General features: G+C 34.0%; 9 protein-coding genes across 9 annotated transcripts; 4 read left to right on the forward strand and 5 right to left on the reverse strand.

Moving 5' to 3' along the window:
- Positions 1–265: 265 nt before the first annotated feature.
- Positions 266–1,243, forward strand: MTD1 (methylenetetrahydrofolate dehydrogenase (NAD(+)); the record flags this gene model as incomplete). Its single annotated transcript, XM_041551944.1, has 1 exon — positions 266–1,243. The coding sequence occupies one exon, from the start codon at positions 266–268 to the stop codon at positions 1,241–1,243; it is 978 nt and encodes a 325-aa protein (XP_041407878.1).
- Positions 1,244–1,678: 435 nt separating this feature from the next.
- NUP133 (Nup133p) lies at positions 1,679–5,197 on the forward strand (the record flags this gene model as incomplete). Its single annotated transcript, XM_041551945.1, has 1 exon — positions 1,679–5,197. The coding sequence occupies one exon, from the start codon at positions 1,679–1,681 to the stop codon at positions 5,195–5,197; it is 3,519 nt and encodes a 1,172-aa protein (XP_041407879.1).
- A 102-nt stretch (positions 5,198–5,299) lies between these two features.
- On the reverse strand, positions 5,300–6,208 carry CDC21 (thymidylate synthase; the record flags this gene model as incomplete). The annotated part of the gene is made up of 1 exon (XM_041551946.1): positions 5,300–6,208. The coding sequence occupies one exon, from the start codon at positions 6,206–6,208 to the stop codon at positions 5,300–5,302; it is 909 nt and encodes a 302-aa protein (XP_041407880.1).
- A 410-nt stretch (positions 6,209–6,618) lies between these two features.
- On the forward strand, positions 6,619–7,704 carry UFE1 (Ufe1p; the record flags this gene model as incomplete). Its single annotated transcript, XM_041551947.1, has 1 exon — positions 6,619–7,704. One exon carries the CDS (start codon positions 6,619–6,621, stop codon positions 7,702–7,704), a length of 1,086 nt encoding a protein of 361 aa, XP_041407881.1.
- A 168-nt stretch (positions 7,705–7,872) lies between these two features.
- On the reverse strand, positions 7,873–9,699 carry HBS1 (ribosome dissociation factor GTPase HBS1; the record flags this gene model as incomplete). The annotated part of the gene is made up of 1 exon (XM_041551948.1): positions 7,873–9,699. The coding sequence occupies one exon, from the start codon at positions 9,697–9,699 to the stop codon at positions 7,873–7,875; it is 1,827 nt and encodes a 608-aa protein (XP_041407882.1).
- Positions 9,700–10,268: 569 nt separating this feature from the next.
- MRPL20 (mitochondrial 54S ribosomal protein mL58) lies at positions 10,269–10,880 on the reverse strand (the record flags this gene model as incomplete). Its single annotated transcript, XM_041551949.1, has 1 exon — positions 10,269–10,880. The coding sequence occupies one exon, from the start codon at positions 10,878–10,880 to the stop codon at positions 10,269–10,271; it is 612 nt and encodes a 203-aa protein (XP_041407883.1).
- Positions 10,881–11,219: 339 nt separating this feature from the next.
- On the forward strand, positions 11,220–14,588 carry PRP16 (DEAH-box RNA helicase PRP16; the record flags this gene model as incomplete). The annotated part of the gene is made up of 1 exon (XM_041551950.1): positions 11,220–14,588. The coding sequence occupies one exon, from the start codon at positions 11,220–11,222 to the stop codon at positions 14,586–14,588; it is 3,369 nt and encodes a 1,122-aa protein (XP_041407884.1).
- Positions 14,589–14,664: 76 nt separating this feature from the next.
- On the reverse strand, positions 14,665–15,762 carry OMA1 (metalloendopeptidase; the record flags this gene model as incomplete). Its single annotated transcript, XM_041551951.1, has 1 exon — positions 14,665–15,762. The coding sequence occupies one exon, from the start codon at positions 15,760–15,762 to the stop codon at positions 14,665–14,667; it is 1,098 nt and encodes a 365-aa protein (XP_041407885.1).
- Positions 15,763–16,105: 343 nt separating this feature from the next.
- TVP38 (Tvp38p) lies at positions 16,106–17,092 on the reverse strand (the record flags this gene model as incomplete). The annotated part of the gene is made up of 1 exon (XM_041551952.1): positions 16,106–17,092. One exon carries the CDS (start codon positions 17,090–17,092, stop codon positions 16,106–16,108), a length of 987 nt encoding a protein of 328 aa, XP_041407886.1.
- Positions 17,093–17,187: the final 95 nt, after the last annotated feature.

A 17,187-nucleotide genomic window follows, 5' to 3' on the forward strand; every position in this document is an offset into this window, starting at 1 on the left:
AATATAGAGAGAATGTTGCTGACTCTGTTCAATCCAACTACTCGCACGCTGCAAATTTGCCATTTCGTCACAAGAAGTCATCGATCACTCTTCTCTACCCCCAAATCCTTTTCTGTTTTCTGAAAAGCTGCTGTTATATAAGCACACCATAAACGTTTAACCAGACTTATTTCTGTGAGAGGCAGTTCGCAGTAGTTTGAGATAAGTTATATTTACAATACTAATAACTACGTCATCCTTATTTTATCTGCATAACTATCCAACTATGTCTGCTTCAATTCAAAAACCAGGTCGCACCATCCTAGCCTCTACCATTTCAAAGATTTACGACGAAGAGATTCGCTCTAAAGTTGAATCCTTAAAGAGTACTAACCCGGACGGTCCTCTATTGGTCGGGTTTCTGGCCAATGATGATCCTGCTGCTGAAATGTATGCTAGATGGACCCAAAAGACCTCTGAATCATTGGGGATTAGATATGAATTGAGAAAATTCGAAGATAAAGACTTACTAGAAGAAAATATTATCGAAGCTAATGGTGATGACAATGTCGATGGGATTATGATCTATTTCCCAGTGTTCGGTAATGCTCAGGATCAATATTTACAACAGATTGTTAATAAAGAAAAAGACGTAGAAGGGTTGAACCACGTGTACTATCAAAACTTATATCATAACATTAGATATTTGGATGAAAACAAAACGTTGAAATCAATTTTACCTTGTACACCACTGGCGATAGTGAAGATTTTGGAATATTTAAAAATATATAATCCGTTATTACCAGATGGGAATCAAATGTATGGGAAGAAATGTGTGGTCATTAATAGATCTGAAATTGTTGGAAGACCCCTTGCGGCTCTATTAGCTAATGACGGTGCTATAGTATACTCTGTCGATGTGAATAATATACAGAAATTTACAAGAGGTGAAAGCTTAAAATTGATAAAACATCAAGTGGAAGATCTGGGAGATTATTCAGATGATTTATTGAAAAACGTTTGTAAAGACGCAGATATTATCATCACAGGTGTGCCTTCCGAAAGTTATAAATTCCCTACTGAATATATTAGAGAAGGTGCTATCTGTATCAATTTCTCATCCTTTAAGAATTTCGCAGAAGATGTGAAGACTAAGGCGTCCTTATATGTTCCAATGACTGGGAAAGTCACAATCGCAATGTTATTAAGAAATATGTTGAGATTGGTAGATAACAGACAAAAGATTAAGAACATGGATCACTGATTCAACTGCAACAGCATACACATACAATTTATATATTTTAATAAATAATTGGAAACCATTCATCACAATCATCATCATTATTCTTGTATATAATATATGTAATATATTCCCGCCCGCTCGTATTTAGTGATCGACGGTTCGAAGAAAAAAAAATTGATTTTTGGTCGACATATTCCAGACGGCAAAGGGCCAAAATATTGAAATTTCAATTATAATAGAAACTGATCAATAGACGATTATAGATATTACAATTCATTATTTAAAAGAGAACACAGAATTTTTATTGACTCAATTGTGTGAATACACTTCTACCTCACCCATTTTTATTTTACTTTTGTTGGCATTATACATACACAAACTTTGTGCTATTTCGGGGGAGAAACATTGAGATACATATACATACGTATTCCACCGATTCCACAAGAATAAGAAATTATGAGTACACAAACTTCATCCAGACCAATTTTCCAATTGAGAAAGGAATTAAGTGAGTCCTTGACAACGGACATCTCTGATTCTAATAATAATGAATTAGAATTCTCCACAGAGAAAGCTACTTCTTTCGAGAACTCAACTGCCACTACATATAACGACACCAACAAAATTTTAACAGAAAATGAAGTTTACACCGTCAGTAGACTCACTACGGAATTACCTTCCTCCACTAAGAGAGAAACTCAAGACCATCAACAAACAACAGGTTTTCTTGAAACCTCTATGCAGAAGGCATTGATATCTGATACAGACAATATTTTTATTTGGAATTATGATTCGCCTCAAAGAGACACTCCATCTATTAGAATTCCATTACACGATGAAGCAGAATACTCTTTGTCTGAACCACCAGCATGTCTTTTGACAACACCTCTGGCTGCATACGAACCTACCACAGGAAACTCTGATAACGATAACCAAAGATTGGAAATTAATAATGGACCTGATAATTGTGGTGTTATAATTTTTGACAAACAAACTGGGAAAGTAACTTATTATGAAGATATTGAATCTATAAATAATTTATACCCCCAACTTTCTAAGGCAATGTCTCATAATCTCGATTTAAATTTGTCTCAGGATGAACGTATCACTAAAGTTTTAAATCTAGAACCTGCAGGTATAGTTGTAGCTACATCATTAGGTGCAGTACATTTTATTACCATAAGAGATAATATTGGTAAACCAAGAATAGCATTGAAACAAACATTGATTAAAGCACATAGAGGTTTACTTTCCCAATTCTTTAAAAAGTCTCAACAAGAAAATACAACAAATACTTCATATTCTATTGTTTCTTTGAAACAAGGACATGTCACAGGGAAAGGAGAAAGACTTTTATATATTACTACTAAAAGTGGTGATTTCCAAATTTGGCAATTAGGTGTTTCATCTAAGACGTTTAGGAGAATAAATGTAAACGTCTTTAACAAAATTTTAGAATCGTTACAAGATTTATACCCCTTTGCATACGGTAGTTTGAAATTAATTGATTCGCATCCATTATTATCCGATAGCATGAATGTTCAATTATTTTTATCTACAATTACAGATAATAACAATATGTTTTATATTATTTCCACTATTATTCTTGATGAACAATTTGGCGCTTACTCGATTTTCTCAACTTATAGATTAAACACAATGAATTTACCTACACCTTCTGAACAAAATGCGCCAAAGTTACTTATTCCAAGCTCATTGGAACAAAACAATAGCTCCATTGCATCAGTTTTTGTTTTATTTCAAAATTGCCTTGTCATTACACAAATTAGTTCCAAACTTGATTCTAGTTTCATATTAAAGAGAAAATGGGAAGATATTATAAGTTTTAATGAAGATATAAATGTAATTGGATTTGGTTATAGTGCGAGTTCCCTTTATATAATAAGCAAAGAAGTTGGTGGAATCATGAGGATAGAGCTAAAACGATCCGTTGAACCAAGTTTCACAGAAGATTTAGAGGAAACAAGATTTGTTAAATCACATGTCGAACAAGCTACATATTTTTCTAATGCATCATTAAACAATCCAATAGAATTTAATTTACCATCTGGATTATCCATCGATAGAGAAGTCATTGAACATGATTTACTTTTGTGTAATGATGGAATATTTAGTTCTACCAGTAAATTCATTCCCAACGTTTCCTCAAATTTAGAACAACATTTAAATTCCAGAATTAATTACTATAAAAATTTCTTACGCTTCATTGAATTAAATTTCAATAATAATATTTCTCCTAATTTAAAACTTCATTTAGTGGAAAATTTCGAAACTATTAATTGTGCTTTAAGATTCCTTCAATGTTTGGACAAAAAAGACAATGTAAGTTCTAGACTAAACACTGTATGGTCATTTATTCTATCTAAAAACAATATTAAACTTGAAGATTTGGTGATTAAACAACTAGATCAATTCCCATCGCTCTTCATCGAGTTTTTGAAGTCCGTAGATTTTGGAACCGAATCTAATGAATTCAAATCCAAATTGATAAACCTTTTGATATCATGTTTTTATGAGGCTATCTTGGAAGATGGTGAACGTACAGTTAGATATGACATGTTCAACCTGGATCCATTAGAGGTCAGTGTTGATAAGTTACCATGGTATATTAATTACGATATTTTGAATGTCTTAAACAAACTATTTTTCAATTATAAGTTCAGCATTAAAGCTGAAGCTCCTACTGATACAGTTAAGAAAGAACAATTTTTAACGCTATTGAAGATTTTATATTATTTTTTCAATCAGATTAAAGTATGGAATACCCAAGTGGACAAGGAAGTCGATCAAACAAAATTTGATCTAGTAGCAAAACTTTATGATGATAACCATACAGCCTGGAATGATGTTCTATGTGAATTGAACTACAAAGAACAATCGATAAGGATCACCGATTTTTATCAGGATTTTGAAGCTTTGGTGCAGACTTTAGAAACTTTGGATGGTCAAGATAGTCTTTACGCACAGTTCTTCGAGAAATTCGATTATGATTTTGCTTCGACCTTATTCTCGTATTACATTGCTAATAATAAACTATCGAAATTATTTTATCAATTCCCCGAACAGCATCATCAATTGGTAAGATTCTTTGAAGAAAATATTGACCAATACAGAAATATATCCTGGATTCAAGATATTATGGACGACAATTTCTCCAAAGCATCGATGGATCTTGTAAAATTAAATTTACTAGGGAAGCCTATTACCAAAAACCAAATTTACTTAAATATTGCCAAATTAAGTGGTTTGGTTGATGAAAATAATATCGATGTTGTTACTTTAGACGAAATTCAATCCCGTTTGGATTTAATAGACGGAGAGATTGATTTTAAAAGTAAATTAAAGGAAAACACTATTGAACTAAACTCGAGGTACGAAGAAACTTTCTTTAAAAAGATATATGAGGAAACTAATCAAAAATTGCAAAAAGGAATTACTATTCCTCTCAATCGTGTAATTGAACAATACAGTCTTTTGGATGATGCAGAGAGTTTCTTCTGTGCACTGAAGTTGATAGCATTTAACACCAAATCGATAGAATATGAAGTCAAAAAGTTTTTGATTGCAACACTTTGGAGAAGATGTATTCTCAATGACAAATATATTATGGAGCATGATGACGCTAAACAATTATCCGAAGGTACAGTCTATCAAGTTTTAGAAGGCTTTTTCAGTCAAGAACTTTTCATTTCCGATATAGCTTTACCAAGTGTGCATATTGTTAAAGATAAATATATCGTTACGGAAGAATATTTGACAAATACTTACGGTGAATTCACTTCGAATGAAGAAGAAATATCTAAAATAAGAAATTCCATCGAACAAGATATTGAGGATGTTAGTAAAATCACTCAACTCGAAGCACATTTACATACTATAATCAACGCTGCCAATGAAAACACAGGTAATCAATGTGCTATAAATTATGAAACTAACACTATTGAACCTAATTAATTTAAAGAATTATTTTAAGGTTATATATCCATGTATGTATGGTTATTATCAATATATATAGGATTATTATTAGTATATATATTTTTTATTGGGATGAAAATATTAAACACTCATTTTCATAGTGATCCTAGCATGTGGATTATAGTCAGTAATCTCGAAATCTTCTAATTTAAAATCATCTATGTTTGCTACTTTTCTCTTAATGTTCAATTTTGGGAAACTTCTTGGAACTCTAGATATTTGTTCTTTCAAAGCATCAACATGATCTTTATAGACATGGGCATCACCTAAAGTATGAATGAATTCGCCTGGTTCCATATCACATACGTGAGCTATCATAATAGTTAGTAATGCATAAGAAGCGATATTGAACGGCACACCGAGACCCATATCACAGGATCTTTGATACAGACAACACGATAGACGAGGTTTACCACCGTCCTTAGGGAAATTAACGTAGAATTGGGAAAAAACATGACAAGGTGGCAAAGCCATCAATGGGAAGTCAGGTGGGTTCCATGCACTAAGGATAATCCTTCTATCATATGGATTTTCTTTAATTTTACGAATAACCTCTTGTAGTTGATCAACACCTTGATTAGTGTAGTCATCGTCACAGGTCTTATACTTAGCACCAAAATGTCTCCATTGGAAACCATAAACAGGACCCAGATCACCCTCTCTTCTTTCAGTTAAACCTAGGTTGTCTAGATATTCTCTTGAACCATTACCTTCCCAGATCTTAACACCTTGTTCACTCAATTTCTTACCGTCAGTACAGCCAGCTATGAACCATAGTAATTCTAAAATGATACCCTTAGTGAATACCTTTTTGGTGGTCAATAATGGGAAAGTTCCATCTTTTAGATCGAAACGTAATTGAGGTGGGGCAAACAAACTGTAAGTCCCTGTACCTGTTCTATCTGGTCTAAATTCACCTTCATCGATGATTCTTTGGCACAAATTCAAATATTGTAGTTCTTCTTTATTAGTAGTTCCTTGGTCAGACATTGTGGTATAACTTATATTGTTATATTTCTCGTAATATCAGTGATACAAAATAGATTTTATTCATAATTCGGTTTCAAGTCTTTACGTGTCTTATTAACTACCTTTATATTAAAATAATAACAATAAATTGTTTTTCGCGTCTCAGCCATTTGTAATTTCAATGCACGTGATATTTCCATTAATTTTTCGAAATTTCTTTCAGTTTACTTGAATTCGACTATTTTAAGAACCATAACCCATCCCCATGGACAGTTCTACACACAATCGTAAAGAAGTTCAACGTAGATAATATTTTGATGGTCTAGGTATAGAATTTTGTGTATTTTAATTATTATAAACGAAATCACTTTCGATAGCATACTTGGGTTTTATCTATATATACAACTTTTGACTGCTATAATTTATCAGAGATGACTGATCTAACTCCAACTTTTAAAGAGATATTAACCATCTTCGATGAGGACAATCTTAAGAACGGTAAATCTCAAAGGAGAACGATTCAGACGAGTATTGACATAAATGTGAAGAAGTATGAACTAAAGGACTCTTTTGTTAAAGAATGTTATGAATTATTGAATTTTATGCGTGAGTTACGCAAAATACTAATTAGCATAAAGACAGATTACTACAATGAAGATGATCTTAATATGACAGAAGAACAGAAGGATGACTTTGATACAGAATTTAGATTACAATTTCAAAAATATATTCAGAAGTTTAAAAGCCTGGAAAAATATGAAACCGAACGACAGGCATTGATTGAGAAAACTATAATAAATCCTAATAGCAACGTAATGAACATGTTCAAAGGGAAAAATGGCGATCATAATATACTAATAGAGTTTCATAAATCTAATGACAGATTTAGAACAGGTGTCCTTCAATCGTTGAACATATTCATTACAGCTATATCTTCAGAGTTTGCATCAATGCAACAGAGAAGGTTAACTCAACAACGGAAATTTGAAATGTTTGATCTTAATGATAATCTTGGCCTAAATGATTCCCCAATGATGTCTCACGAACAATTGACTACACCGACGGTAGGGTCAGAAAATCAAGCACCGTCGGATGTAACTGTGGAGGAACCATTAAGTATTACTGTTTCTCACTCTGCAGTCGAAAATGTACAACAAGAAGTGAAACAATATGAAGAAACAATGTCTAAATTATCGCAGGAACAGATACAGCTACTAGAAACAGAACATGAGGAATTACTGAGTGAGAAGAACGAACAGTTAAAGGCAGTTGAAAAGATAAATAAAACAATTTTAGATATTGTCAGCATACAAAATGAACTTTCTACTCATCTACAAAGTCAGTCTCAAGATATTAACACAATGCTTGATAATCAAGATGAAATCGACATTAATATCAAGAAAGGTAACACCCAATTAAAGAAAGCTAAGAAATCAGCAAGTAGGACAGCTAATATGACAAAATATCTTGCAATTTTGATAGGTATTCTAATTCTATTGATAGATTTTATTAATTAGACACTATATGTATAATTTCTATATATTACATATTATTCACAAAAGCGAGAGTTTTTGTAAACATCATAAATGCATGCAGATTGTTACTGTTATTATTTCTTGTTTTGTTTTAGATTTGCTTTTTTTATTTTGGTGTGTGTGTTTTGTTTCGCTATACCCAGTACATAATCATAGATCCAACACCTTACCAGTGGCAATTGTTCTGCCATCTTTTCTTAGTACAACTCTACCCAAATGTTTATTTTCATCGAATCTTAACATTGGGATTTGTCTCTTCCTTTCTGTTAATTCAATTTCAACAATGGCTGCTTGATTGGAGGCCAAATGTCTAACCTTATTTTTAATTATAACACTTGGATCTTTCTTATCGATAATTGCCACAAGTTTATTTATTCTAGCTGGTTGCTCAACAACACCTCTGAATAACATTATTGGAGTGCCTGGTAATAGTGGTCTATTCATCTTAAATGTTAGCATTTGTAGCTTGAAGTTTTCAGATGCACTAATTTCATAATCAACAGAAGCACCTAAATCACCACTTCTAATATCTTCAGGGAATGCTTGACGTAATTTCAAAGTCACAAAATCACCCTTAGTAGCAATATGTGTCTGCACTTTTTCTCTTCCAGTCAGTATCTTATCTACTAGTACACTCTGTTCGGATGGGTAGATTGTAATCGCTTCACCTGGCTGAATGGAACCAGATTCGACTCTACCAGATACAACAGCTTCGTCAGACTTCTTAGAATTGATTAATTCTAATATAGAGAACAAGAATGGATGATCAATAACGTCCTTATGAGCTTCAGTACCTACATGATGGGCGACCTCTTCTAAGGTACTTACCAGATTTGGACCTTGGTACCAATCTTGTTCACTTGGATATGGACTCTTGTATACACCAGCACCTGAGAAACCACTTAACGGTACCCATTTGATTTGATCTTCACGAAATCCTAAATCTTTGAAAAAAGAACCTAGCTTTTGTTTAATGTCGTTGAATCTCTCATGGGACCAATTAACAGAATCCATTTTATTCATCGCTACAATAATGAAGTTTACATCCATACTTTTCGCCAGAATAGTATGTTCTTTAGTTTGACCGTCTAGATCAAACCCACTTTCAAAGGCATCTGTACCACAATCAATAGATAGGACAGCAACATCAGCCTGAGAGACACCTGCAATTGCATTTGGAACAAAATCTCTATGACCTGGTGCATCGACAATAGTAAAGTTGGATTTTTCAGTTTCAAAATCACTAGTACATATCGACACAGTAACACCACGCTCTCTTTCCTCGGCTGTTTGATCCATAACCCAAGCTAAATGGAAGGAACCCTTACCTATACTTTCACTCTCTTTCTTCAATTTTCTAATCTTCCCAGTTTCAACAGCACCGATATCATATAAAAGACGGCCCATCAATGTAGATTTACCTGCATCGACATGACCAAGTACAACGAAACTTAAATGTGGCTTGCAAATCTCCAGATATTTTGGAATATCAATAGGATTTCTTGGTTTTTTTGGTACAGTAACCTTCTTGTAATGTTTCACCGCGGCTTCTTCTTTCTCTTTCTTAGCCTTTCTACGTGCTTCTTCTTCTTCTTCTTCCTCATCTTCTTCTTCATCTAACCAATCATCAGCATTGGCCTTTATATTCAATTCATTCAGATTTTCAGTTATATTCTTTGTGGAAACAGAATTAGTTGTTGGTGCAGATGGTTCAACTTGTTTCTTTTTCTTTTTGAATTGTTTTCTTAAGGAGGAAAAAGCTGCTTCAGAATCGAAATCGTTATCGAACAATGCCAATTTTACATCTAGATTTTTCCACCCAATATAATTATCTTCAGTCATTCTCTTCTTTAAATTAGGGAACGTATCATTTATTAAGTCATATTCTTCATCATTTAAATAGTCATCGAATTCAGCTTCATCCTGAAAATCAGGGATATCATCATTATAATCGTCTTGATCGCTATAGTATGCCATTTCTTCTTGTAATAATCTTTACGGATATATTTATTTATACTTAAATTTCACTCAATAATATTGTTAATAGTACCAAATACTGTCTACTCTTTTTCCTCCCTCTCTTTATATGTAAAACCATCACTACTGACAAATCCATCTCAATTAATTGAAAACAAAATTTTTCACTCTTCGCACCTTTTCCAAGGCCCCAATACTGGACTGACACCCGTAAATGTATGCAGATGATGAAACTAAATAAAGAAAAAAGAGGTGATGATGACAACAGAGGAGTAGGACTATAAGGGTGTCATAGGATTACCCTCGAATAGACGGATAATGGGCCCTTTGATTAGTAAGATTGTGAAACGAACTGCTAATTATACTGTCTTTTTCTTTGGCACTGATCGCAGTTTGCATTTTTATTTACATGGTTTTGCTATGTATGTACGAATATTATATCTAAATCCGTATAGATATATATGTATATATATGTTCTTCTTTTGAATACCAGTGCATTAACCTATGAGTTGGCTTTGTTGATGTGAATATTTCAGAGATGTTTTGAGTAAGGCATGTTCAGACTAGTCTTACGCACTGTACCATAATTGATTACGTTTTTTTCTATCTTCTCTTGCAACTTCACGTTGTTTGTGCCATTTGGATTTGATAGTATTCAGTCTTTCATTCATCTCTGTTATTCTTGATTTTGGTGCACTACATACCATCGATATGAACAATGGTGAGACTCCAAATTGTTTAGCTAGTTTCTTCCTTGTATTCGTTACAGGGTCAGAACTTCTTAGTTTGATGATTTCGTTAATTTGTTCAGGTTGTAAATGGTATTTTTTTCCCTCAACAGTACTCTTGCTGACCAACACTGGTGGACCATATCTACTCTCTGTTGCATCTTGGGCCCTTAACTGTTTAATAAACGACCGACGAGGGTCATCCTTGGATAAAAATGATAATGGTATCGTTTCACTGTTAATAGAGCCTGTAGCAGCCGATGGTGCTGGATTGTAGTACATGCCCGCCGGAGTTTTGTTCTTTAAGTAACCTTTGTAGTTCGCAGCAGACGTTCTAGGATTATAAATAGTTTGCGAACCCTTTAACTCCTTGAATGCATTAGTTGCTACTTTACTGGCCACTTCTTTGCCCTTCGTTGAGCATGCATGTATTCCCCTTCTGAATGCTAACATTTTTTAACAGTTTGTTTGTTTTTCTTGGTATAATTTTATGGGATAGAATAAAACTTCAAACAATATAAAAATGTAATCTGCACTAATCAGCGATCAAAATATCTCAATGTCTAATTGTCTGGGTTAGATCGACCTCCACCAAATGGACCTCCCATGATAATGTTTTGTTCTTAAAGGGAATAGTAATAATAGTTCAAATCCTTTTGCTTTCTCGTCCTTTCGCCTTGGAAAGCAAAGCAAAAAAAAAATTGATGATCTGCGGGTAACAGATACTTCAAATCCTCAACAGGTTAAAAGTCAAGGTCCAGTACTTTACATAGACTATTCAGATTCCCTTCAATGATTACTGGTGATCATCCTGTAATGGTGCAGTTGATGATGAATGATCAGGAGATTATTGATTTATTGCAACGGAATACAAAAACTAATATCAGTAAGAACTTTCTAAATGTTATACGAAGATTGAGAGAACAACATGGACAGGATAAACCAGGTTTCATCAAGGCGTGTAGTGCATTAGGGAAGTTTACAGACCCTAATGAAGTCCTAGCTAAGGTCTTTGATGCAATTAAAGTGTCTGGTAATAATGTGGAACAAGTTCAAGACTCAAAAGGTTCCCAGGAACGGCCTATTAAGTTACTGGGGCAAGGGAAGAAAAGGAAATTTAAGATATCTGTAGTCGATGATGACGATTCTGACGAAGTTGACGATAATAATGACCACCTAAACATGTTGTCATCAAAAGTTAATCCATTTGTTAAACGTAAGCTATTAAAGCATAACGAGAATTCTCGTCAGATCATGTTCAAGAAGATTAAGAAAGTGGATGCTACTAGGTTGAAAATATATTCTAAAGAAAATAAAACAACAAAAAATGATGTTGAAGAAAGTAGGAAACTCGTGGCGATGCAGAAACAACGGGATACTGATGTGGCCACTAAACCGTTGGAGACAACTACTGAAATTGATAAAGATTGGTATAATTTTGACGATGATTATGGGAATCCTGTATCGGAGGAATTAGAAGAACAAAATGAATTAAATTCCAGGCTTAATACGATCTCTCACACACCATCAAGAAAGTTTCAAATTGAATCATCCATATATCAAGATGCACTACATTCTGAAATTCGATTGAACGTTTTACCCACGGAGCAAAGAAAGAAGTGGTTACCGACATTTTTAATTGATTATGCTGAGAAGTACGGAATAACTAAAGAAGAAATAATTGGTTCCATTGTAAAATCTACCACAAATGATGATATTATAAATCCATTCAGAAATCCAGAGAGTGAATTTTCTATTAAGGCAAGAAAGGGTAGTTCCTTGGTAAACTTAAAGCGTGCTCAAAAAGAACAAACACGAAATGCTAGGGATAAAACTTCCGTAGAAGGGACTAAAATTGGTGAAGCTCTAGGGTTACGAAATAAACCTATTCAACATGATAAAAATAGAAACAATATGAAAAATTTAAAGCATGCATCGTCTAATCTCTCGTATAAAGAAGACATTAAGGCAACTCGTCAATCGTTGCCCTGCTTTAGAAGTAGAACAGAACTTCTAACTATGGTTAGAGAAAATCAAGTGTCTATCATTGTAGGTGAAACTGGTTCAGGTAAAACCACGCAATTACCCCAATATCTTTATGAAGATGGTTTCACCACTAATGGAAAACTTATAGGCGTAACTCAACCTCGTAGGGTTGCTGCCATGTCCGTCGCTAAAAGAGTCGCTCAAGAGATGGGTGTGAAGATAAAGGAGGAGGTTGGTTATTCAATAAGATTTGAGGACTATTCTTCTCCGCAAACTAGAATTAAATTTATGACCGACGGTATACTGCTCAGAGAAGTTTTACTGGATAATGATCTGGACAAATATAGTTGTATTATTATCGATGAAGCTCATGAACGTACCTTAAACACGGATGTTATGTTGGGTATCCTACGAACATTACTGCAAAGGCGAAAAGATTTAAGGTTGATTATTACCTCTGCAACACTGAACGCTGCCAAGTTTTCGAAGTTCTTTGGCAATGCCCCTCAATTTACCATCCCAGGGAGAACCTTCCCTGTCGAAATAAATTATTCAAAATATCCAGTTGCTGACTATGTTGAAGAAGCCATGAAAAAAGCCGTGAATATTCACTTGACAACTTCTATCGAGAGTGGTGACATATTGATATTTATGACCGGTCAAGAAGATGTAGAGGCAACAACTGAATCTATAGAGGAAAAGCTGTTAGAGGTATATAGGAAAAAAGGGGAAGCATCAACGTTCCATGACGTCAATAATATTGAAATATTTCCAATATATTCTGCTTTGGCACCAGAATTGCAAAGTCGTATTTTCCACAAACTGGATAAAACCAAAAGAAAAATTGTAGTTGCTACCAATATCGCTGAAACATCGTTGACTATTGATGGTATTAGATATGTAATAGACTGTGGATATTCGAAACTTAAAGTTTATAATCCTAGAATCGGCTTGGATAGTTTGGCCATTACCCCCATTTCTTTGGCTAACGCTAATCAAAGATCTGGTAGAGCTGGACGTACGGCACCCGGTGTTGCATATAGGTTATACACCGAAGAGGCATCAGAAACCGATATGTATTCTTCTACCATCCCTGAGATTCAAAGGACAGATTTGTCCAACACTGTATTATTATTAAAATCATTAGGTGTTGAAAATGTAATGAAGTTTCCGTTTATAGACACACCTCCAATACAAACTCTACTGAATTCATTTTATGAATTATGGTCTGTAGGTGCGATTGATAACTTTGGTGAATTAACAAAACTTGGAACAGATATGTCTAAGTTACCATTGCAACCGTCCCTTTCAAAAATTCTCTTAAATTCTATTACATTTGGGTGCAGTACTGAGATCTTGATAATAGTTGCAATGTTGTCGATACCACAAATATTTAAACGACCAAAAGAACGGGAAAAGGAGTCAGATAAAGCAAGAAGTAGATTTTTCATCCCTCAGTCGGATCATTTAACGTTGTTGAACGTTTACCTTCAGTGGAAAAGCAATAATTTTTCAACCCAGTGGTGTTCGAATCATTTCATACAGGGAAAATCTCTCGAGAAAGCAGAAGATATTAGGAAACAACTGTTAAGAGTAATGGAAAAACAAAATTTTACCCTTAAATCAGCAGGTTCTAACTGGGATATTATTCGAGAATGTATTTGCACTGGTTTCAGCCATCAAGCTGCTAAACTATCTGGACTTAAAAGATATGTGCATTTAAGAACAGGAATGCACACCAAACTACATCCTACCAGTGCATTGTTTGGGATGGGTGATCTACCTTCGTACATTATTTATAATGAATTATTAATGACATCTACAGAATATCTTGTGTGTGTTACCGCAGTGGATCCGTTTTGGTTGATGGAATCAGGGTTACTACTTTATGACATTAAAAAGCAAGAAGAGACAAATGATTACTCAATTGGACTTCTTGGAACGAAAGGTATATCGAACAATAATGAAGTAGATGTAGAAGAGGCACGTAAGGTAGTCCGAGAGAAGTTGGATAATTGTATCCTGAGAAGAAAATTTGTTTTGGATAAATTGGAAAGAGATGGGCTCTCTTCTAAACAAAAAAAGGTTCAACAAACCCCAGAAATAACTGATGTATCTCAAATTAAATATTCAAAGACCGGATTTTCTGGATTCAAAAAAAGAAGACCATTTTAATGTGACTTTAGAATCGAAAACACCTATTGGTATATTATTTACATAATGTTAATTTTATTTAAGTAATAGAGATTATTTAAAATCCAGGAAAAGGGGACGATGGAATTGGGATTGATGGAAGGGATGACCCAAATAAGGAATCTTGAAATCCTCTATAATAATTATTCACGGAGCCACAATCAGATTCTTCACGGATACCATTCGCTTGGGCCATCCAATTCTCCATATTATGGATTCTCCTTTCACTAGCAGGATGAGTGCTCAAGAATTCTAAAGTCCTTCCATTCATATGTGATTTTTGTTCAAATTCACTCATTCTCTTCCATAAATTAATAGCTTCGGAAGGATTAAAGCAAGCTCTTGCCATAATCATTAAGCCAATATAATCAGCTTCTGTTTCCATTTGTCTAGAAGCTGGCATCCTTAATAAACCATCAGTCAACAAGTTATCTAATCCATTAACTCCAATCACAGAATATATTAAAAGACTTATAAAAGCATATATCGGTGCCTTTGATAAATTTTCGGAGGTATGTCTTGCCAATTGATGTGCAAACTCATGGGACAACACTGTTGCTAGACCATCCTCGTTCTTACAAATCCCCAAAATGCTACCAAAGACAAACACTTTCCCTCCCGGCAGAACAAATGCATTCGGTGGTTGAGTTGGGTCGTTAACAACATGTATTCTCCATTGAATACCATCTAACAAACTTTTATCCACTTCAGGGTCCTTGTATGCAGCTTCCACAATTTTCGTAAATATACGCTCGACTTTCTTGGTCATTGGATGATCTTCCGGCAATATTGCATTCCCGGTCTCTCGGATAATTGTTTTGTAGGTATGGTTACCTATCTTTAATTCTAACCATCGTGGAATCCAGATGAATCTTTTACGGCCACTCATTGGGGCTTCTTCTCGGTGAGTAAAATAGAATAATGAACCACCACCAAATATTATTGCTAAATATTTTCTACCTACGGGATCAAATAATAATTGTGAAAATGATCTTCCATTTTGATTGTTAAATCTTTGATATTGGTAATTTGAATATTGTCTTTTTATATGTGGATTAAACTTAATAAATGTATTGGGTGACTTACTCACTAAGTTCGTACCATTAATTAATGTCCTTCCTAACAGGAAGGGTTTTTGGACAATAATTCTAGGCATCATTGCTCAAATGTAATTATTTTCTTACTATATTCCACCTGTGTCTCTGGTATGATCAGGAATTCTTTTTAAGTATTCCACTCTTTAAGTCATCGCCATCATTAAATATTTTATCTCGAACTTAATATAAAATTTCCAAGCCGTAATTTTTCGGACTTACCATATTTATTACATAAGAAGAAGTTTCAACATCTAAGATGAATAACTTCACAAACTTTAAACATTTACTAGATGAAATTAAAATAATAATTGTCATTTTACAAAAAGATATTCTTATCAAAACATATAAGAACTACATATAGTTATATTTAAGTACATTTTTACATCTTGCTTTGGTTATTTTTTATATTTCAAAATCTGCTTCTCCCAATGAATCTATTGGTGCTTGGTTATCTTCACGTTGTAGTTGCTTATATTTCTGGTTAGTCTTATAATAAAGAATCCAAGCCGTCATCATTAAAATACAAACAGCAACAAATATACTGATGATGTCAAAGAGTTTAGATCCAGGTGACTCAGTCTCAGCAAGATTTTTAATTCTTGATCCAATAAACAAATATACAAGCAACTTTGGTGTTGTGATAACATTTGCAATTGCAAAATTACGTACCGAGATACCATAGACACCAGCAACTGCACCATTAGTTAACGAATATGGGAATGGACATAATCTAAACAGAGCCAAAATAAGATAACTATTATTTTCTTGCAGAATAGATGCAAATGCTTCGAATCTTCTGTTAGCATGTATCAATTTTTCAGCTCTTGAATGTAATAAATTCTTGAATACAGTAAATGATGCCACTGAACCACAAACAGAACCCAATGCCAAAATAATCCAGCCATGGAATGAAACACCGTAAATTAGACCTGTACTCGTCGATAGGAATGAGTACCCTATTAATGGTGGGAATGCCACAATGAATATAAATAACAAAAGTAAGAATTGGGTAGATTTTTTAGCTTCTAAATCATTTGATGTATCGACAATCTTGTCCATGATCTTATGACGGTACACTAGGAACAAACCCCCAGCAATCAAAAAACATATCGCTGCCAGATATACTAACCCCCTTTGCCATACCTTTAAAGAATCAAATCTATTTTTTGCTTGATATATTAGTTTCTTTGCCTTGTATACTACTCGTTGTCTAGGGGTTAAATTGTACATATCCAGAAAATTGTTATCCTCAGGGTCATCATCTGGTCCACCAAACGATAGTTCGTCATTCAAATCACCAAAATAATTATCGTTGTCACCATTATTTGCATTGTTTGTACTATTGGAGTTTGTGTTAGCCCCTGCTTGAATACCTCCGAATTCACTCATCTTTTCACCTCTGAAAGTTCTTGAATCTTATGTATAGCTATATTGATCTACCCCAAAATTTTTGATAACTATTTAAAAATCAGTAGGTAATTCTT

This window comes from Maudiozyma barnettii, assembly GCF_903064755.1.
Source record: "Maudiozyma barnettii strain CLIB 1767 genome assembly, contig: KABA2_08, whole genome shotgun sequence".
Taxonomy (NCBI): domain Eukaryota; kingdom Fungi; phylum Ascomycota; class Saccharomycetes; order Saccharomycetales; family Saccharomycetaceae; genus Maudiozyma; species Maudiozyma barnettii.